At 30.6% G+C, this 19,071-nt stretch overlaps 2 protein-coding genes across 3 annotated transcripts in view; one reads left to right on the top strand and one right to left on the bottom strand.

Moving 5' to 3' along the window:
* Window positions 1–4,652, top strand: part of LOC107478260 (uncharacterized) — a 7,077-nt gene extending 2,425 nt beyond the window's left edge. The window contains exons 2-3 of the mRNA XM_016098395.3: window positions 2,720–3,144; window positions 4,190–4,652. Coding sequence (XP_015953881.1) covers window positions 2,720–3,144; window positions 4,190–4,277 — 513 coding nt within the window. The 3' untranslated portion in view covers window positions 4,278–4,652. The remainder of the gene's footprint in view (window positions 1–2,719; window positions 3,145–4,189) is intronic.
* Window positions 4,653–5,994: 1,342 nt separating this feature from the next.
* On the bottom strand, window positions 5,995–14,332 carry LOC107478254 (kinesin-like protein KIN-14N). 2 transcript variants are annotated; one of them, XM_016098388.3, is made up of 17 exons: window positions 14,162–14,332; window positions 13,768–14,028; window positions 13,442–13,586; window positions 13,240–13,349; window positions 13,007–13,126; window positions 12,736–12,918; window positions 11,459–11,668; window positions 11,292–11,366; window positions 10,739–10,885; window positions 10,526–10,664; window positions 10,317–10,426; window positions 9,121–9,282; window positions 8,819–9,015; window positions 8,264–8,345; window positions 8,037–8,141; window positions 7,567–7,671; window positions 5,995–6,492 (listed from the first exon to the last, which is right to left on the bottom strand). In XM_016098388.3, exons 1-17 carry the CDS (start codon window positions 14,228–14,230, stop codon window positions 6,313–6,315), a joined length of 2,400 nt encoding a protein of 799 aa, XP_015953874.1. In that variant the 5' UTR covers window positions 14,231–14,332; the 3' UTR covers window positions 5,995–6,312. The 2 variants fall into 2 exon arrangements, with proteins under 2 accessions (XP_015953874.1, XP_015953875.1); XM_016098389.3 differs by having other exon boundaries at window positions 13,768–14,092; window positions 14,162–14,294.
* Window positions 14,333–19,071: the final 4,739 nt, after the last annotated feature.

Raw genomic sequence — 19,071 nt, 5'->3', positions numbered from 1 at the left:
TAAGATTAAAATTTATAAATATTTATAAATTTATTTATTTTTTTAATCTTATTTAATTTGAAACAGATATAAAAATTTAAATTTAAAGAACTATTTTTTTGCATAATTTTAATTGCTAATTTTTTTAATTTTATATTTAATATGTTAAATCATATTTTGTTCTATTATTTTTTTTAAAAAAATTATTTTTATTTTCATTATTTTTTATTATTTTCCATACACATATTTATCATTATTTTTTTTAATTAAGTAAAATAAAGATAAGTAAAGAGTATTACATGTACTCCATAGAACAGAAAAAAAGACAACATGAGTAGAAGTTATTGTAGAATAAAAAAATAACTGTACAAAGAACAAAAAAAATTAACTAATAATTACATTTTTGACCAAATTTTAAAACGACAATTATATTAAACACTATTTATCAATAAGATTGAGATGGAAAAATGGAAATTGGATACCAAACTCTCCTATTCACTTTATATATTGTTATAGATTGTTATTGTTAGTAGAATTATTCCTGTTGGTATTGTTGTTATTTCTATTGTGACAATAATCTCTTCACCAGCTTGAATCTCACTCACATACATATAGAATTTCTCTTCTCATAAACCGTTGCAGCTAACAAAAGTTTATACCTACTCAAATTTCTTCATAAACCATTGCTGTTTACCATGTGCATTTGCTTCCCTTAGTAAATCGCGGGAGCTTGCCATGGTTTATGATACATTCTATTCACGAATAAACCGTGCCTAGTAGTCACGGTTTATGTATTAAATTGAAACCGTGATTGACTCCCACGATTTATATAAACATAAAAATGCACATGCACATAAGAAATTTTTGTTTTATATTTATAGATAAAGAATTCACTCAATTTATTTAATTAAGTAAATTGCCCTTATAATGTAATATTGTATATGTACTATACTTTTTACACTTGTTTAATTAACATTTCAAGAACGATTGATTATGTGATTGTGTGAGTGTTAAGACACATTATAATCTAGAATTCACTTACGGTTCAGTAGTTTGTCAACCAGAGTAATTTGTTTTATGCCAAATTATTTTAGATTGTAATTTATCGCTATGGTTGTTTAACTCGAGAGATATTTTTAAAATTATTTTTTAAATAATAAAACCCAATCAATATTGGTCAAACTGAAGAATATTATACTTTTTCGTGGTAAACCTTATATCTTTGTCAAAATGAGTTGAATATTCAAATTCTTATAATAAGTACATAAACTAATTGATTCATATACTTTAAATTTTAAATGTGACTATGCATGATTAGATTTGAGAGTCTAATAATTAGTATATATGATAAATAAGATAATAGTGTAAGATTTCTAGTAATTTATCTCTTTGATAATTAATACTTTATATAGTATATACATGTTATAACCTATAAAAAAATCAATCATGCTAAATATATATTTTATCCACTATTAAAATTAGTTATTAATATAAAATATATATTAAAATATAAAATATATATTAAAAATAATTAAGGATAAAAAACTCAAATAATTCAGGTTGAGAAACATATTATCTAAATCAGCTAAAATGATATTTTTTTCAGCATTCAACCAAAGATCCCTGTCCCATAAGTTTTATTATTATTATTATTATTATTTGGTTGAATGCTGAAAAAATTTTTATTTTGGCTGATTTGGGTAATATGTTTATTTGGGTTTTATTTGGATTTTTTACCCAATAATTAAATTATATATATATATATTTATGTATAAATATATGATAATTAATTTTAATAATTAATATTAATGTATAAATAATATTGAGAACTTCTAAAAGAGATTAGATAAATGTGTTCTTAAGTAACAATATCGATATAAATGTACGCTTTTTTAACTGAAAATAGATAGTAATTCAAATTTAAATCGATCCAAATTAAATTGTCTATTCAATTCAATCTAAATCGAAAATCGATTAAAATCGTATTAATTTGGATTTGATTGGATTCTATTTTTTACAAACCACTGAATTAGATCGGATTTCAGATCTATTTTTCATAACTGATCTAATCCAATCTAAAATGCAATGTGCTATAATATTATTATTTTATTATTATATTTACAATTATACTTATAATATGTTTAATTTGTTATACATTTTTCTATTATTCATGTATTATATTATTTAATAAATATTTTATGTTCAAAATATTATTTATTTATTTATTTTAACTAACTTATAATTTTATTTCTATTATTATATTATCGTTGGCTTTTTAAGATATTGTTAAGACTTGTTATGTCATTGTTGGTTATTTAAAATTTGATGTTAATACTTGTTATATGTATTTAATTTTTTTTATTTAAAAAATCACAAATCCAAATCAATTTAAACTACTTATAATCAGATCAAATCGGATTTCCAAAAAAAATTCATTCAATCCAAACTACACCATAGCGTTCGGATCGGATGACTTTTTTCTTTAAAACCGAACTAAATCACACCGCTGACATCCCTAGTAAACATGAGCTCCTAGTACGCTCCTATTATTGGGCGGATACTCCCATCAAGACCTTCCAACGTCCTTTTTTAAAAGATGTTGATGTGTCATGCGTTGATTAGTGTATTTATAAAATCGGTTAATTCAATTTTTAGATTTGTTTTGACCCGGCCGGTTTACATAACCTGGACTGGGTCATTTTTTTTTTACTTTGGTAAACGACGTCGTTTAAAACCCTAGCCCTCACCGGCTCACCCTCACCGTCTTCTCCCTCAACAAAGACTCTCTCCCTCTCTCGACTCCGGTCTCTCTACTGTCTCCGGTGTCGCACTCAAGCTCGTCGTCCCTCTTTGTGTCATCAGTCATCACCATCTCGCACTCAGTCGCGCTCGCGCGCCTTTCCTGCCCTCCTCGTCGTCGGCGGCAGAAGCAGCAGGTCCCGGGACTGGTCATCGTCGTCGCTCCCTGTCTCGTCACCGTCTCACACTAAATCCCGCGCCTTTGTTGCCTTTGTTGCACTTGTCGCCGGCGGCGGCAGAAGCAACAGGTTCCTGGGCTGATCGTCGTTGTTGTCTTCTTGCTTCGACTCTCGCCATCAACTTCCTCTTCACTGTCAGCTTCCTCCCTGCCGTCAGCTTCCTTCCCAGAAGCTGGTTTCCGATTTGGTGAGTTCCAACAAATTCTCCTGTTATTTCTTTTTTAATTTTGTTACTGTAATTTATCAATGCACTTTGATTTTGTTGCTGAGAATATCACTGAACTAGATTTTCTGTTGCTGAAAATCATCACTGACATGAATTTGTTATTGATTATCATCACTAAACCTTGAATAATTTGTTATTGAGCTGAAATTTTCTATTTACATTGTGATTGGATTGAACCTAACTAGTTGTGACCATATGTATACTTCAGTCTAGAAGTTGGATTAATGGTTTATTTAGATAGATATGTCTTGGGGATGCTAAACAGTGCTTGTAAAAGTTGTTGCTGCAAGCATAAAATTTAATATTAATTTGTTACTCCTTTATATTCTTATATAAAGAATTACAATGGTAGCTTCAGCATTGTGTGTGAGCATATTATGTATTGTGAGATATTTTGGTGATTAGCTAACATATTGTTTGGAGTCTATCTAAAGGTAGAGGAGGCAGGATAATTGTTTTTTTGAACTTTATTCAGGCATGTTCTTTGGTTGTTGACATGAAGCTCTGTCCATTAAGCTCTAATGGATTTTTATTTTTAATAGTTTATTATTTTGGTACACAATTAATTTTAACATTATGTCAACATTTTCAAGAAATCAATTGCCTTTATCTTAAATAATGTGTTCTGTATCCTAAATACACTAAGGGACAGTACAAAGACAACAGAGCATAGGAGTGCATTCAACAAATACAATATAAGGGGTCCGTCTCGATGCCTGAATTGGTTGAATTTGTTATTGATTATCGTCACTAAACTTTGAATTTGTTGTTGTTTTACTCAAATAATTACTTAAGTAAATCTTTTTGTTGCTGAAAGTCATCACTGAGTTGAATTTGTTAGTGATTGAACTTTGAATCTGTAGTTGTCTTGCTGAATAATCACTGAGTTAATTTTTTTTGTTGCTAAAAATCATGAGTTGAATTTGTTATTAATTATCATGACTGAACCTTGAATTTGTTGCTGTCTTTGCTCAAATAATCACCTAGCTCCTTTAAACTTTTACAGCATGACTTTGCAGTTAATTATTTTGTACTGTGTTCCTTCATCATTTATAGCTTGTGCCTTTGAATCAAATGAAAAGATTTGTCAATGAAATCTCCCTGCAAAAATGAAGGTGGCAGCAGCTCCAAAGAGATTGAAGATCCCTCACATCCATTGCTGCAACACAGGCAAGCAGCTTTGAATAGAGTGAAAGGCTCACTTGACTGCTCTCAATTGGAGATTAACTGGCATTTAGATCCGTGGTGATTCCACCATTCTATGTATTTTAATGAATTAATAACAAAATATTGAAAAAATTGGCGAAACATAGGCCAAATATTTAATATCAACTGTACTATAGGCATGATTCATTGTTGCAGTAGAAGTTATCTGTGATGTATTATCTTGAGGAAGCTTATCCTCTTATAGCAAATATTAAATTCATACATGTAATCAAAGTATGATCTTTGTCAAATACATTTGAACTTTTCCCGTCAATTTTCATTAGTTTTAATCAAAATTCTAGTATATATAGATTGATTCATTTGCGAAATATAAAAACAGAATCATATGAAGCATGTAACATTATTAGTTCAATTCAAAATGATACATGATTCTCGTTCACGGTGTTAGCTTGTCATTTAGTTGGGGAAGAAGTGAAGAACTATAAAAACTCCTTTTTGTTTTAAGGTTCCAAAAATGCTCATCATCAAATAGAAACTCAGAATAAATTGTATTAAGAATCAGGATAAATATGTTCTCTTCTCTTTATCAATTATAAGTTTATAACAACAACATGAGTACTAGTCTTTTTTAAAAGAACCAACTAAAAAAAGAAAATATAACATAATCAAAATAAAATGAGTCAAGGCAACACCAAATCACATGAATTGCTGCAAGTTCTTCTTTAATATCTACATTGCATATACGAAACTTCAAGATACAAATATGCATGACAATGATAAATTCAAATTCTAACAATGGCACAAGATTAGTTGTTTACACAGAAATTCACTAATTTTGTACTTCAAATTCAACAATGGCACAAGAGGCACACCCACTGAGCCATTTTGTTTAATCATCCTTAACTGTTTGAAAACAACAAACAAGTAATAGAGCTTCTTCAGCAACAGCATCCACAATCATCTCATCATTATCATCATTAATCACCAAAACTAATCAGCACCCTTAATAACATTCTTGCTATAATAATGGTTCCAATCTTCTTCATCAGCATTCCTTTGTCTTCAATCCCTACATTCCATCAAGTTCAGAAGACACACACTAAATAAATTCACAGAAGACTTACCGGAAGGAAGAGCAGCGAACGGCAAGAGGCTGACGGACGAGCTGCGACAAAGACAGGCAAAAATGCTGCTGCAATGGCGATGAAGACGGGGCTGGAGGTGGCGACATTCAGGATGCGATGAGGGAAGATGACTATTCTGTCTCAGCCCTCAGGCGGAGAGACGACTTTGCGATGAGGCTGTGAGAGTGAGAGACCGCGGCGCTAAAAGGGGAGGACCGGCAAGAAGGAAAAAAAAAACCAAAATAAACCGTTTACGATCACAAATAAAAAAGAAAAAAAAACTGTTAAAGATCAACCGTGTTTTGGTTTGATTAATGCTACATGTCGAGTATTAAATGGTATAAGTAATGTGTCTTAAAAAAAAAGGATGTTTCTTGTATCTTTATTTAAGTGGTGTCATATACTCATATTAGATATTACGTTGGAATTCTAATTCTTGGTACAGATCCATCCGACAAAATCTAACATAAGGCACATGAAAAAACTGCCTCATATATGCAACAAATTCGTGCTCATGCTCTAAGAGGTCATGAACCCGATGACACATTAATTTATTAAAAACAATTTGATAAATGTAATAAATAATAAATAACAAGAAGCAGAAATTACAATTTGAACTATTAAAATTGGTGGTCTTCCAACTAAATGCATACTCTCCGACTCTCTTCATCACTACTATACAAACTATATATATGTGCCGATGTTAGAACCAAACCAAACTTTTTCTTCTTCTTTGTCATCGTATTGTCTCATCACACTGGCACTTTGATAGCCACAAATGGTTAATTAGAAATTAATAAAAGAAAATATACATGATTGTGAAGAGATTAATTAGCGTTTAGAAGTAGCTCAATCGAGATTCAGTGGATTTTCCATTGGTTTGGCGGCGAGGAGTTCCAATCTCACATGCATTGACTCTGGAAGCAAACCTGAGCGAGCAAAGTGACTCACCAAGTGAAGATGGGTCTGGTGAGATGTTCACAAACATTAGTGTCTTTGAGTCTCCTCCTAGACATGGCTGTTTAATAAGAAAATGTTAACAAAGGAATCATCATTACCATTTCATTAAGCATTATCTAGAAATAAATTAGAAATAGGATTACAACTTACAAGTAGAAGAACCAAAAACAATAAAGAAGTTATTAACTTGCAAATACAAAAATATTGCTTGTTATGTAATAAACTAATAACAATTAAAATAATTCAAAATTCATTTCTAAAAGGTATATTTCGACAAAAAGAAACTTGAGAGAGAGGTTGTATAGAGCTTTTAACCCTGAACATGGCAAGTTCTTCAATGGGGTGAAGAATATATTGTTGTATCTTGATGGACCTTGCACTAATATATAATTTAGAGAGAATTAATGACATGTTTTTAACATTTTAGAAAATCTAACTTTCGCCTAATATTATTTTTTGATTAAGGTTATCTTAGTGATTAAGTTTTTGATAGTTAACTTTAATTATTTATGGGCGAAACATGCAATTTCCAAAATAATTAATGTTGGTGACAAATCGTAATATCAGATTTTAAAAACATCATTTTTAGATGGAATATTCTTTTAAAAGGTCCATTGAAGACAAATTCCCTTGAACATTACCAAAAGAATCAGGGGTATACACTGCTATTTTGACAAAATTGTCATGGATATTTTTTAAAAATGAAACTGGCTCAGCATTTAATGCATGTGTTTTTCTGTCTTCTATCATCTCTCAAAAAACGAAACAGATCCTGTTTTAACTTTTTCTCTCAAAGTACATCTCAAATAACTGAGAAACTTTAAAAATACTTATCGAAACGAGTACATTTCTTTGAACCAGCACAACGAACTTGCTCAATATACATGTTATGTAAAATTTGGAAAAGGGTTATGTTAGGTAACTAATAATTTTTTTGAATAACATGAACAACTATCAATCAAATCAAAACACACTACACCTCCAAGTTACCCACCAAAATCTTAATATTAGAATAACTATCCGCACATCTAGTGAAATGAACATCAAATATATCCATTGTTCACACTGTTTAGTATTTTCATTGTCTACCTATATTTTTCCTTTGGAAAATGGTACGTGAAAGAAGAATTACCTGAAGTAGATAAGTAAGCTTTGAGTTCCTGAAAGGCACGTGATCCTCCTTCTTTGCCAAGGCAAATATTACATCACTCAAAGATGACAAACTTTTGTTGATTGCCTATATATATCAAAATAAATGAGAATTTAAATTATTTTAAATGAAATTAAGAGTTCAACCAGAGAACCAACTATTTTTCAGCCAATATCAATAAACTTTCTTGAAATTACCCTTTTACCCTAAATTTTAAACATTAAATCTTAAACCTTAACCTTAAATCCTAAACTCTAAATCCTAAATTCTAAACACTAAATCCTAACCCTAAACCCTAAACTCTCTAAAAAGTGGGAGTTAAAAAAGTAATTTTACAATAAAGAAAAAAAAAGTTGGCTAATGTTAGCTCATTTAAAGTTGATTCCCTATACTTATTTACCAAATATACAAGCACAAGAAAAATAAAATAAAAATGCCATGGCTACACATACCTGAGTTTCTTTTAACCTATCCCCGGTTGAGCCACTCTTTGATAGACGCTCACTACCAGCAAGATCAATAAGATTCAGAACACCTTGCACTTGTTGTTCAGTGCTCTAGCAGAAAAACAATGCAGTTTGCATATGATGGAATCAGGTAATGTAAGATGAAGAATAGAATGTAAAACATGATTTTGATTAATTTGTTACAGAGAAACATTTAATGTATATATACATACCTCATTTACACCATATATTCTAAGGGTGAATACAAAATGACTTCTTGATGATTGTTCATTCATCTGGGTCTTTCCCACCGACCTAAAAGGAGAAAACATGAAAATTAAATATAGTTCAAATTGATATCGAAAGGCAAAGTATTTTGACTTCTAAGAGAAAATATTGATTATTGTTGCACTAGAATCAAACTAAATTACATTGGCTTCCCTAAGATTAGGCAATATTGCATACAACACCCTCAATTTGTAAAAGTACACACTAGCTTCCTCTAAAGTTTAGACGACACTACACTTGATATCGCTGTATATTGTAAAATGTGACACCGACTTCGATATTGCTTTGTGAAATGTGACACTGACCACCTTGTAATTTTCCATTTCCCTTTATCTCATTCACACAATAAAAGTTGTTGCCTATATTAATCAACTACTATGACATTATAATGCAATCAACTAAAGTGGCAAGCTAATTGACATTTGACAGTTTGTTGATGTAATGATTAATGATAGTTGCAAAACACAGCAGAATAGGACAAAAACTGGAACCTAATTTACCTGCTATTTGCGGCTTGGTTCAATAGAAATGCAACCTCTCTAGCACTCTGAACATCGACTACTGTGAGATCAGAAACATGTGTATTTCCACTTGTATCATGTTTAATTGTATACTGTTTTCCAGGAGTACCATTCTCTTGGCGTGTTGTAGATAGCAGATCACGAATTGTTTCGTTGTATATTTCCAACATCGACACCTGTAAAATATTACAATGAAAGAATACTCAGCATCTAAGTTTAGAAAACAAATGATGGACATTGCAATGATGGGAGAAGTTAAGAAAATACTTGATGTTACCTACCTGCATTTCATATTTCCAGCCTTGAGGCTGCTGAGACTGTTTTGTTTGAAATATTTGTTCTAATGAACGAGGTATCAAGCCCTTTTCTTCAGGATGTCCAGGCCTGCCCATCATTGTATAGGTTTTCCCTGATCCTGTTTGACCATAGGCAAAGATGCAAACCTGAAAAAGAAAACATGATGTAGAACCTGGTAGTCAAAATACTGGTTGAAAAATTTAATACCTATCAAGAAGTCGAGTTATGAGGTGAAATCAGTAGAATCTCACCCTCTTAACTGACTTCTTTTGTTGAATTACAGAAAATAGAAACAAAAACAGAATTGGAAATACAAGATAGGAAATTGTAGAACCCATAGACTCTCCTGGGTTCTCGGCATAAGGAGCTCCTTGGCCTCTATTTCTATTTTTAGGAAATTCTGGTCTGTCCTCTCCTCCTTTCCTGTTAGGTTTTGTAATGCTGCCTTCTAGTTAAAATAATTCACTCACATGCTTTAATCGTTCTTGTCAATGAGCATACCTGTAATGACAGCTTGCTCATTCCCTACCTACAGTTCCTTGTCTCATCTGTTGTCTAGAATAATTAAAAAGTAAAGGAGGAACATTCCCATCCCTAAGGATGGACCCATGCTGTCTCTCTTTTATCTTCTATTTCTTTTAAAGCATTACTTTTCTCAGGGTATGCGACACATTATCGTATTATTTGCTCTAAGGAATTGCTTTCACAGTTAGAGTAGCGGTTAGATTAAGTCCTCCCCTCATCAATTATAAACATTTATGTATACAGGAAGAGGATCAACCAATTGAGAGAGGAGTGACTTCAAGACTAAAGTCATGTGATTTCATGAATGACTTTTATTTGGCCCGATTTCTCCTCTCCTCTCATTCTCATATAAAACCAATCAACCCACTAGAACATCTCTATGTGTATGATATACATACCAATTTGTGAACATGCATATTAGAAAAATGCAACTTCCGGCATCTAATCCACTAGGACTGAGGTGTTACACAACAAAGTTAGGTCAGAATCTAAGAATCCAGATAAAGAAGGATAGTTGGAATGCACAATATAGTCTCTAAATTTTTTTCTTTTTTTTCTCTCGAAATTGAGAAGCAATTATGTGTCAGTTATTTATATATAATTTGAGAAGAGATGTAGCATAACGAAGCAAATAACAGAAGAACTTAAAAGTTACCTTATAACCATCAAGAGCACTTTGTACAAGCTGTGAAATTTCTACGAAAACTTCTTCTTGTGATGCCTCTGGTGCAAAAACTTTATCAAAGGTGAAAGAATGTTTTTGGCCTGCGAATAAAAAGAGTAACACGAGGTGACAATGTGTAAAACGAGCTTACAAAAATAAGAGAAAGAATAACTTCAGTGTCATCACCACAAAAGAGTTACCATTTTGAGCTAGGTCAATGCCTCTTCCACAAGCTTCCATTGATGTTGGATAACTGAAGATCTTGCCTTCTGAACTACAACTTTCATCGGGCAACAATGGCCTCACTCGACAGAAAACACGAATGTTCCCTTTTAATTCCTGTTAAAATGGTGATTACTAAGGTATGGATACTTTTACTGTCAGAAAACAAATATTTTGGCTCAGTGAATTACCAAAATGGTATTGTGTAATTTTTTCCGCAGCATCTCCCCTTCTATAAGTTTATATTCTGCATCCACTAAGCGTTGTTGTAACTCATTTACGAATTTCTGTTGCCCTTCATATTCAGTCCTTGTCTCAATTACTGATATATCAGACACCTGATAATTAAAACAAGCAATAAATAAGATACATAAAGATTATCACTAAAATGTAACATAAAGATTAGAGTGAAATACTAAAATTATCCAACAAAATTCATGTTGCTACCAAAATTACTCATGGTAGAACAAAATTCACCTGGTATACCCGAAACGCTTGATTCATTTGACAAATCTAGCTAAGAAGTGGGTAATTTTGGTACCTAAAGAATATCATCTAATGTGTATGTCAAGGAATAATTCTCTCAAAAACTTTAAAGCTGTTAGGTGAAGGTTCATGAATGAATTTACATCCACGCACTCCTCACCCAAGAGCACTCTGGGCTTTGATGTTTAGACAGTCCATTGACTGAATCAGCACTTGATAAAGCATGGAATTTGTTTCGAAAACCTCATGTCTTCTTACCTGCAGTTTCTTCTCTGCAGTTGCTAGCTGCTCATGCAATTCCTTTATCTGCATATCTTTCAAAGAACATTTTGCCTGTGCAGGAAATTTGCCATCTCGTGACTCCAAAAAACAAAAAAAAAATGATGAATTTTGAAACAAAAGGAAAATTATGTCTTTAAACCAACCTCTAGTTCATTCGCTTTTAAAGTCAACTTGTCCAGTTCAGAAGATGAGTTTTCAGTAGATTCTTTAACTTTCTCTAATTCAGAACTCAGCATTTGCACTTGAGACAGTTGTCGGTCTCGTTCTTCTCTTACTTGTTGCAACTCTCCTCTAAGAGAAGCAACTTCACTAGCTAGAACATCCTTCTGTTTTACAGCCTCTTCTTGAGAAGCCTATAAAATGAATGCAGGAAATTGAATAGTATTTTAGTTGCAAGTTAACAACTAAGGGACAAAAGTACAAACACAAGAAAGAAAACAAAATCAAGTTCAATAAAATTACTTAGAATTTTCATGAAGGATGGTAATAAGAAATCCCAAACCCACAAATGTTTATGCTTAAAGTTTGTATAAATAATAGAAAACAATAATATAAGTAAATAAACTTTTGAAACTCTAAAATCTTTTGCAGATAAGCACTTTCAGTCTCTCCACTGGTTCTATCTACTATAGAGAACATCTTTGCCAATATGAGTATATGACTCGAGATCAAATGGTTTCCACCAACATAGAGTGTCATAAATCACCCCAGATTAACAAAATGTTACTCATGTTAGCATCATTAAAATTTCTTGAATGTCTTAAGATTATATAGAAATCAGTCTACAACCTTTAGAACAAAGATTCAAAAAGAAATAAATTTCCCTTTCTCGAGTGTTATTTTTCTAAAAACTAAGGAAAGAAAATCCTAATTTCTAAATAAGTAAATTATAGCAATTTGCTCATGTTTCTGGGGGCGGAAACAGAATTACCTCTATGCTTCCTTACCATTGAACAGTTATAACCATTTAATGAACAATGGCAATTTGTGTAACCCAATAAATAAGGGGGGAAAATTAATTCCCTTAAGAATTTAGTCCAATTAGTAATCCCCCATTTACAAATGAACCAAAATCTAAAACTTCTTTACAAATGAATCACATAACATTTGAGATCCCTACTAGCAACATTTTAAGTAAGCCAGCTTCAAAATATAAGGATGTAAATTAAATAGTAAGATATGCTCTATATGAAGTACAGGAGCAGTAACCAACACCACGGGAGGAGAAAAAGAAAACGACTTAGTAAATCATAAAATTCTTCTTAAACAATTTTCCTTGTCAACAAAGTTTCCAGATTTCACCTTTTAGATGGTTACTGAAAGGCATTTCATGCATATACTAAAACTGCAAATATTCCCTTTATACATATATTCTACTTTAACTCCAAACTGGAAATGTTCACATGTGAAACAAACTCACAATGGACAATGTAAGTTGACCCCTTAACATGGTGATATTCTCCACCACAGTAGCCTTTTCTTTCTCAACGCGTTTAAGTTCATCTTCAACTGTTGAAAGCTCTGTATGAAGTTTTCCATTATACTGTTGTAAGCTTGTTATGTAATCCTGTAACCGCTTATACATCTCGTTGAGCGACGATATCTGCAAAAACACATCGATGAAGACATTGGTACATTAGTATAGATCCTGAAATGATTTTGGGAAAATAGATGAAGTGGAATTAAATTACCTTCTGATTTGCACTTTGGATCTCTCTTTGTGCTCTCCCAAGGTCCTCAGACAAAGTGGTATGTGACCTCTCGATGTTAATCCTGGACTCCCGCTCTTTCTCAAGAGATTCAGCTGCAGCCTTGTATGTAAAAAGATAATCGAAGAAAAGAATTTGTTATTGGCATTTCCTTAGCATACAACATTCTCTGTTATCACAATTTAAAACTCAATCCACTTGAAAATCTTTCTTACCGCCCTTTCTGTTTCTTCCTTGATCAACTTTTCTTGTAAATTAGTGCAGTTCCGTCTCATTTCTGTGATAATTGAGTTCAGTTCGTCTTCCTTGATTTTTAGCAGCAACTCTGTTATCAGATGCATCGAACCACATCAGTACTTGAATCCATTGAGATTTATTCAAAAACCAAAGTGGATAGTAAAAATGAAATTAGCCTACCAATTTCCATGCATTTTTGCTGTGTTAGTTCCAATGAGTTCTTCAACCTCTCCTGTTCCAGTGAGTAGCTCATCTCAATGTCTTGGAACCATCTTATGCAAACCTTAAGCCTTTTTATATAATCAATCATATTTTCACATCTTTCCTAGAAAAAATAACACTTAATGTTAACATATGAAATCAAGCAATAATTCAAGTAATACCATGTATCTAGCACATCAATTTACAAAATGATAACCACTTTGATCTGAAATCCAGATAAGCAATTGACACAACAGGTAATTATAATTATAATGATCAAATTAGCTCAATTAAATTTCACTAACCTTATAATTGAATCTGTCTTTCCTTTTGGCTTTCTCATTTAAGAGTGCTTCCACATCCTCTCTTGTGAACTCTATTATGCCATAGTCTGATCCAGCATTGCTTGGTGGAGCACTACCAGGAGTAAGATCATGGCCACCACCAACACCATTCACAAGTGAAAAAGCTTGCCTTGATCTTCCATTAATGGGAGTCCCCACCATTGTTTCACCTCCAACTTGTTCTTGCCCTTTGTCTATTAGCATCTCATCAACCTCAAAGTTCTGAAAATATCCTCAACCAACACAAAAAAGAAGATCACGCATTTTCTCAAACATGAAGACTGCACTGAAAGAAAGAAAAGAATGAGAGAAGGAACAAAAGAACCCATGATTGGGAATGAAACAAAGAAGGTACCTTTGAAGAAGGTGTTGGAGGAGAGGATGTGAGTGAAAATGGAGGCCTGTTCTGGGTTTTTGTGACCATTTTTTGAAGCAGAAAATAGAAACACAGTTAGATGAAGAGGCACAAGAAAGAGAGAGGAAGAGGAAGAGAGAGAGAGAGAGCAATGTGTATAGTGTTGTAGACTTGTAGTAGTGTTTGTTTGTGTGTATTTCTCAGCGTAAAACTGTAAATAGTTTTGTGGGGCCATTGATTGCATTGAAAGCTAACAATATATCAAAACCGTTGCTTTAGCAGGCAGGAAGATTGATGACGATCCACGAACACAAAAACAAAAATAGAGGGGAACTTTTTTTGGGTACAAATGTAGAGAGAGACTAATTGAAGAAGAAAAATAGTATAATATACAAAAAATTGCTATCTCCCAACCAAATTCAACTACTAAAATATATTTGTATATAAATATATATAAAATTTAATTTGTGTATAAAAAATAAATTTTATATAATATATGAAAAGGTGAAAAATAATCATAGGTTTTTTCACTTGAATAAAATAACAATCACCTTGTCTCAAACTAAAAAGAATATATGCTTTCTTTCTTAATTTATATACATTGAAAGTATAATATAATTAGATTATATTTATATTAGATTTTCAAGGTAAAAAAAAATTAAAATAATGTTTATTTTAAAAGAGATATAATAGAACGGCTGATATATATTATTAAAATTAATATAATTTAACACATTTATCATTTCATCAACATAAAATGATAGAATGTATATATGTATAAATTTTATACAAAATGTTTAACTTTATATAGTTAAAAAGAATTATCTTTTATTTTAAAATTGAGGTAGTGTAACATATAGGAGAATATTTATTGTGTGTTGGTTGTGTGGTAGATGACGATGATGATGATGATTATTATTCTAGATCTGTTATTGTTGTTGGTGCTGTTCTTGGTCGTACTTACTTTTGCTTTTCTACTGCCGTTTCAGTTTCATCTCTTGGAACCTTTTAAATAAGTAAGCTGTGATGGTCACGTGGGCTTACTAGTAGGTAGAAAGTAGAAATGGTCTCACTTCTCGGAGTGTTGCCTTTACCTTACAAGTGTCACACTTATTACTAGTAATCATTAATATTAATATCTAAATCTTTCAAGCCTTAATCATAGGATTAGGATCTAAGTATATGTCGAGTTAATTTGTTATGCTAGATCACATTTATCTCCGGGTTATTAGGAAATATAGTTTGCGGAATCCTATGCCAAAATATGATAACATTGACATGTTTAGTTTTAGTTTTATTTTATTTTAAATGTTGTAAAATATTACATAAATATTTATGAAATTATATATTATAAAAATTAATTTAAGATTTAATGTGAGATTTATTATTATCATACTTAATTTTTTAATTTAAATTTTATATTATTCTAAATTATTTAGTTAAATTATGAAAATTTAACTAGAATTAAAATTTTGGTTCATTGAATTTGAAAAAAAGAATTACAATAAAAAAAATTAAAATTCTGTGGAGATAAAAATTAAAAATTTTGTGCATTTAGATTGAAAAAAATTAAAATTTTAAAAATAATTGAAAAAATATCTTAAATTGATTTAGATCTATTTTTTATTAACTAAGTATATCTTATTTATTTGAGTAATTTTGATTGAAGTTTTGTCACAATATTATAATATTATTTAATAGACTTAATAGATTATACAAGTGACCAATATTTAACTGATATTTTGTTAAAATGATACAATTTCTCTTTATTGATACCAGTTTCATTTCAAAGATAATATTAAATGTTAAGTTTTAATTTTAAATCAATTTTAATTGTAGATGTGAAAGTGATACCAAAAATTATTTTATTGGAGAGTTGCTCTAAGAATTTAGTCAAGGGTTTAGCTCCATGATAAAAAATTTTAATTTTTAATTTTAATATTTGTTTTTAAAATACAAGTTACTAAATTCTTTAGCTAAACTTTGCATTTTAAAGTTTAATTATTTTGTTATTTTTTATATTTTTATCAAATTTTTTTAAGGATTTTATTATCTTGTGTCTTAAAGATACACATTAAGATTATAAATTGAGAAAGTTTTTATTAAAAATATAAAAAAAAATAAATTTTCAATACATTTATTAAAAAAAATTTAAATTTTTTTACTGATCTTATTATGTGCTCTAAAGGCAAATGTTAGATAACTCTAATTTTTAATTAGTTTTTAATACTTTAAAAATTTGTAGTTAGATATCCTTATATTAAATAAATATATTTAATCAAGTCACCCAAGAAAAATTAATATATTTAATCAAGTTATCACTATTTGTTACTTTTTAGAAAAAAATTATAATGATCATAAACTAGTTTTAGAATATTTCAAAATCCAACAAAAATCAAACACAAAATTAATATTCTAAAATTTTTTGCATTTTTATAAAAAAAAATAGATAACAAGGATTATATTGAGAAATTTTATATAATATATAGATTCAATTATAATTTTTTTAAATATAAGGACGTAAGTAAAATTTTACTAGAATTATAAGTATTAATAAAATAATTAAACTTATTTTTAATTGGTATGTTTTAATTATTTGATATTCTTTTTATATTTTTAGTTAATAATATCAAAAAATCTCGCAAGAATAACAATAGTTTTATTTATTTTAAATTTTTTTATGTCTTTTTCCTTTTTATTATTGTTTTTGTATAGCTTGACTTTGATATAGTTTGTCCTCAATTTTAGTTTTTAATTGGGATGAGTTATATCTCGACACAAAAAAAAATGGAGAGTGAATATCTGCAAAAAGCACTTCAACATTTAAATTAGTGTGTAAAGAATAAGCTCTACTTTAAAAAGTAATTTTTCGATGAATGTCTTTCTTTTTTCCTTTTCACTTACCCTTTTTTATAATTTGAATCGGTGTCAGTCATTGTTTATCCATTTCAAATTATATTAATAACAAATAAAAACACATTAGAGCATTTTAATATGACGTTAACATTGATGGCTGATCTTATAATGTTTGGAGTAGAGTTATAATATATAATTCTATAACGGATATATTATAGGCCTCAAGTTTAACTTGATGATATTTTAATAAAGCAGATTGAACTTTAAATGATGATTTATAATTTGACATTTTTAGTTATGAGTATAGAGTTTTTAAGTCAACATATTTTATTAAATAAAATTAATAAAAAGATAAATTTTCTTGTTAAAAGAAATGAATGGCTAGTTCATAATCTAATTAAAAAGCAAAAATATTGAAAAAAAAAAGATTTTTCATTTAATTCGGATAAGGGAGATGAGGAGGAAAAAGTTTATCAACTAGCCCAAAAAAAATATAAATAATCTTTAAAAAGAGAAAGACAGATTTAATCAAGAAAAAATGTGAATGAAGATGTGTATAAAAAAGAAAAAGATATTTTTTATAAGAGTTTAATGCTTTTGTTAGTAATAAAAAAATTGCACTATTTTTCGAATGGAGGTAATGGAACCCGTTATGATATTTGAATTAGGTATTTGGTTTTCGGATGGCGAGCATTGGCCGAAAGCAAGAGGAGAAGCATAAATGGAATTTGAAGAAGAAAAATGACACAGAAGGACTACGACATTGTAGTCTCGAATCCACAGATGATTGATCCGGAATAATTCGAGGCGATTGTCAATTAGATTGTGGCACTTGCTTGTTAACTTCAGGAGGTTGCGGCTATGATTGTTGCAGTTGCAGATGAGAATTGAAGAACAAATAATTTACCTGTTGTGACGTATCTATTTCAGATACCCATCGATACAACTTACAATTTGAGGATTGCTCAATTGTGTTCTTTTAGGCTGCGTTTGTTTTTAGGGACAGGACACTGAAACAGGAATACGGAGACACAAAATTGTATTTGACAGATAAGACATGGACAGAGACATTGTATCCATGGACACTAAATTAGTGTATTTTATGTCCATCCTGATAGGAAGGACACAGAGACACTAACAAGGGATACAACTTATTTTTTATTTTTTCTTTCATTATTCTTGTTAATTTTTTATCATTATATTTTTTTATTATTATATTTTTATTCTCAAATTTTTTAAATAAAAAAATGAGAATAAATTGAATTTTCATAATTTGTTCTAGTTTATCACTAACTAGAATACAAGAACACAAAATTTTGTGTCTATATCTTTTGTGTCTTGTTCTCAGTATCTTGTCTTATCCTCTTCTAAGAAACAAACGCAGCCTTAGTGTGAAATAGAGGGTCGATGATATGTTTGGTAGGGCGGCTAGTGAGTGTAAGTCAAAGAATAATTGCGTAAAAAAATGAAGGGATATGCTCAGTATATGGTTGTAGGTATGAGCGTGGTTGTGAGTATGGGTGCGAGAAGGGTTATGATTGTGGGTACTAGTGTGAAAAGGAATGTGGACAGTTGGTACGGGTGCATGAAGGGTTGTAGCTGTGGTTGTGATTGTGGCTATGGCTGTGATTGTAGCTGTGATTGTTGTTGTGGCTGTGAAATGAAACATAACCAGTTAATCGCAGGTGAGCCCCATATGTCTTACTATACCATTGCATATACCGATGAGATGCTCGGTAGTGTAGTACAGGATCACCAATCGAAACGGAGATCCAATGATTTGTCTATCTCATAGTGTATTCAGAATACTCAACTTTCTAATTTTTATTCTTTTGGTCCAGCCAGGACCACATTGTGAGCTGCTACAAGATGAATAGGTTATCTAGGGACTTCTTATTGCAAACTGAATTGCCTTTTTATTTTATTTAATGCATGCCGCTTAATACACTCAAAAGATATTAGTAACATAATTGTTCTCCATATTAAACAATAGATGCTGCAAGATGTCATTTGAAACTACAATGTTTTTCATACGATTATGATTGTATATAGAT

The sequence above is a fragment of the Arachis duranensis genome, chromosome 3, assembly GCF_000817695.3.
Source record: "Arachis duranensis cultivar V14167 chromosome 3, aradu.V14167.gnm2.J7QH, whole genome shotgun sequence".
NCBI lineage: Eukaryota > Viridiplantae > Streptophyta > Magnoliopsida > Fabales > Fabaceae > Arachis > Arachis duranensis.
The sequence above is the reverse complement of the archived record's forward strand: the minus strand, read 5'-3'. Positions and strand labels throughout refer to the sequence as shown.

Excerpts from the sequence above, each read along its gene's own strand:
- LOC107478254 (XM_016098388.3), bottom strand. The coding sequence starts at position 14,230 with ATGGTCACAAAAACCCAGAACAGGCCTCCATTTTCACTCACATCCTCT. Across the intron at positions 14,029-14,161 it reads CTCCAACACCTTCTTCAAAG|AACTTTGAGGTTGATGAGAT; the intron begins GTACCTTCTTTG and ends GGATATTTTCAG. Across the intron at positions 8,346-8,818 it reads AACCAAGCCGCAAATAGCAG|GTCGGTGGGAAAGACCCAGA; the intron begins GTAAATTAGGTT and ends TTCTCCTTTTAG.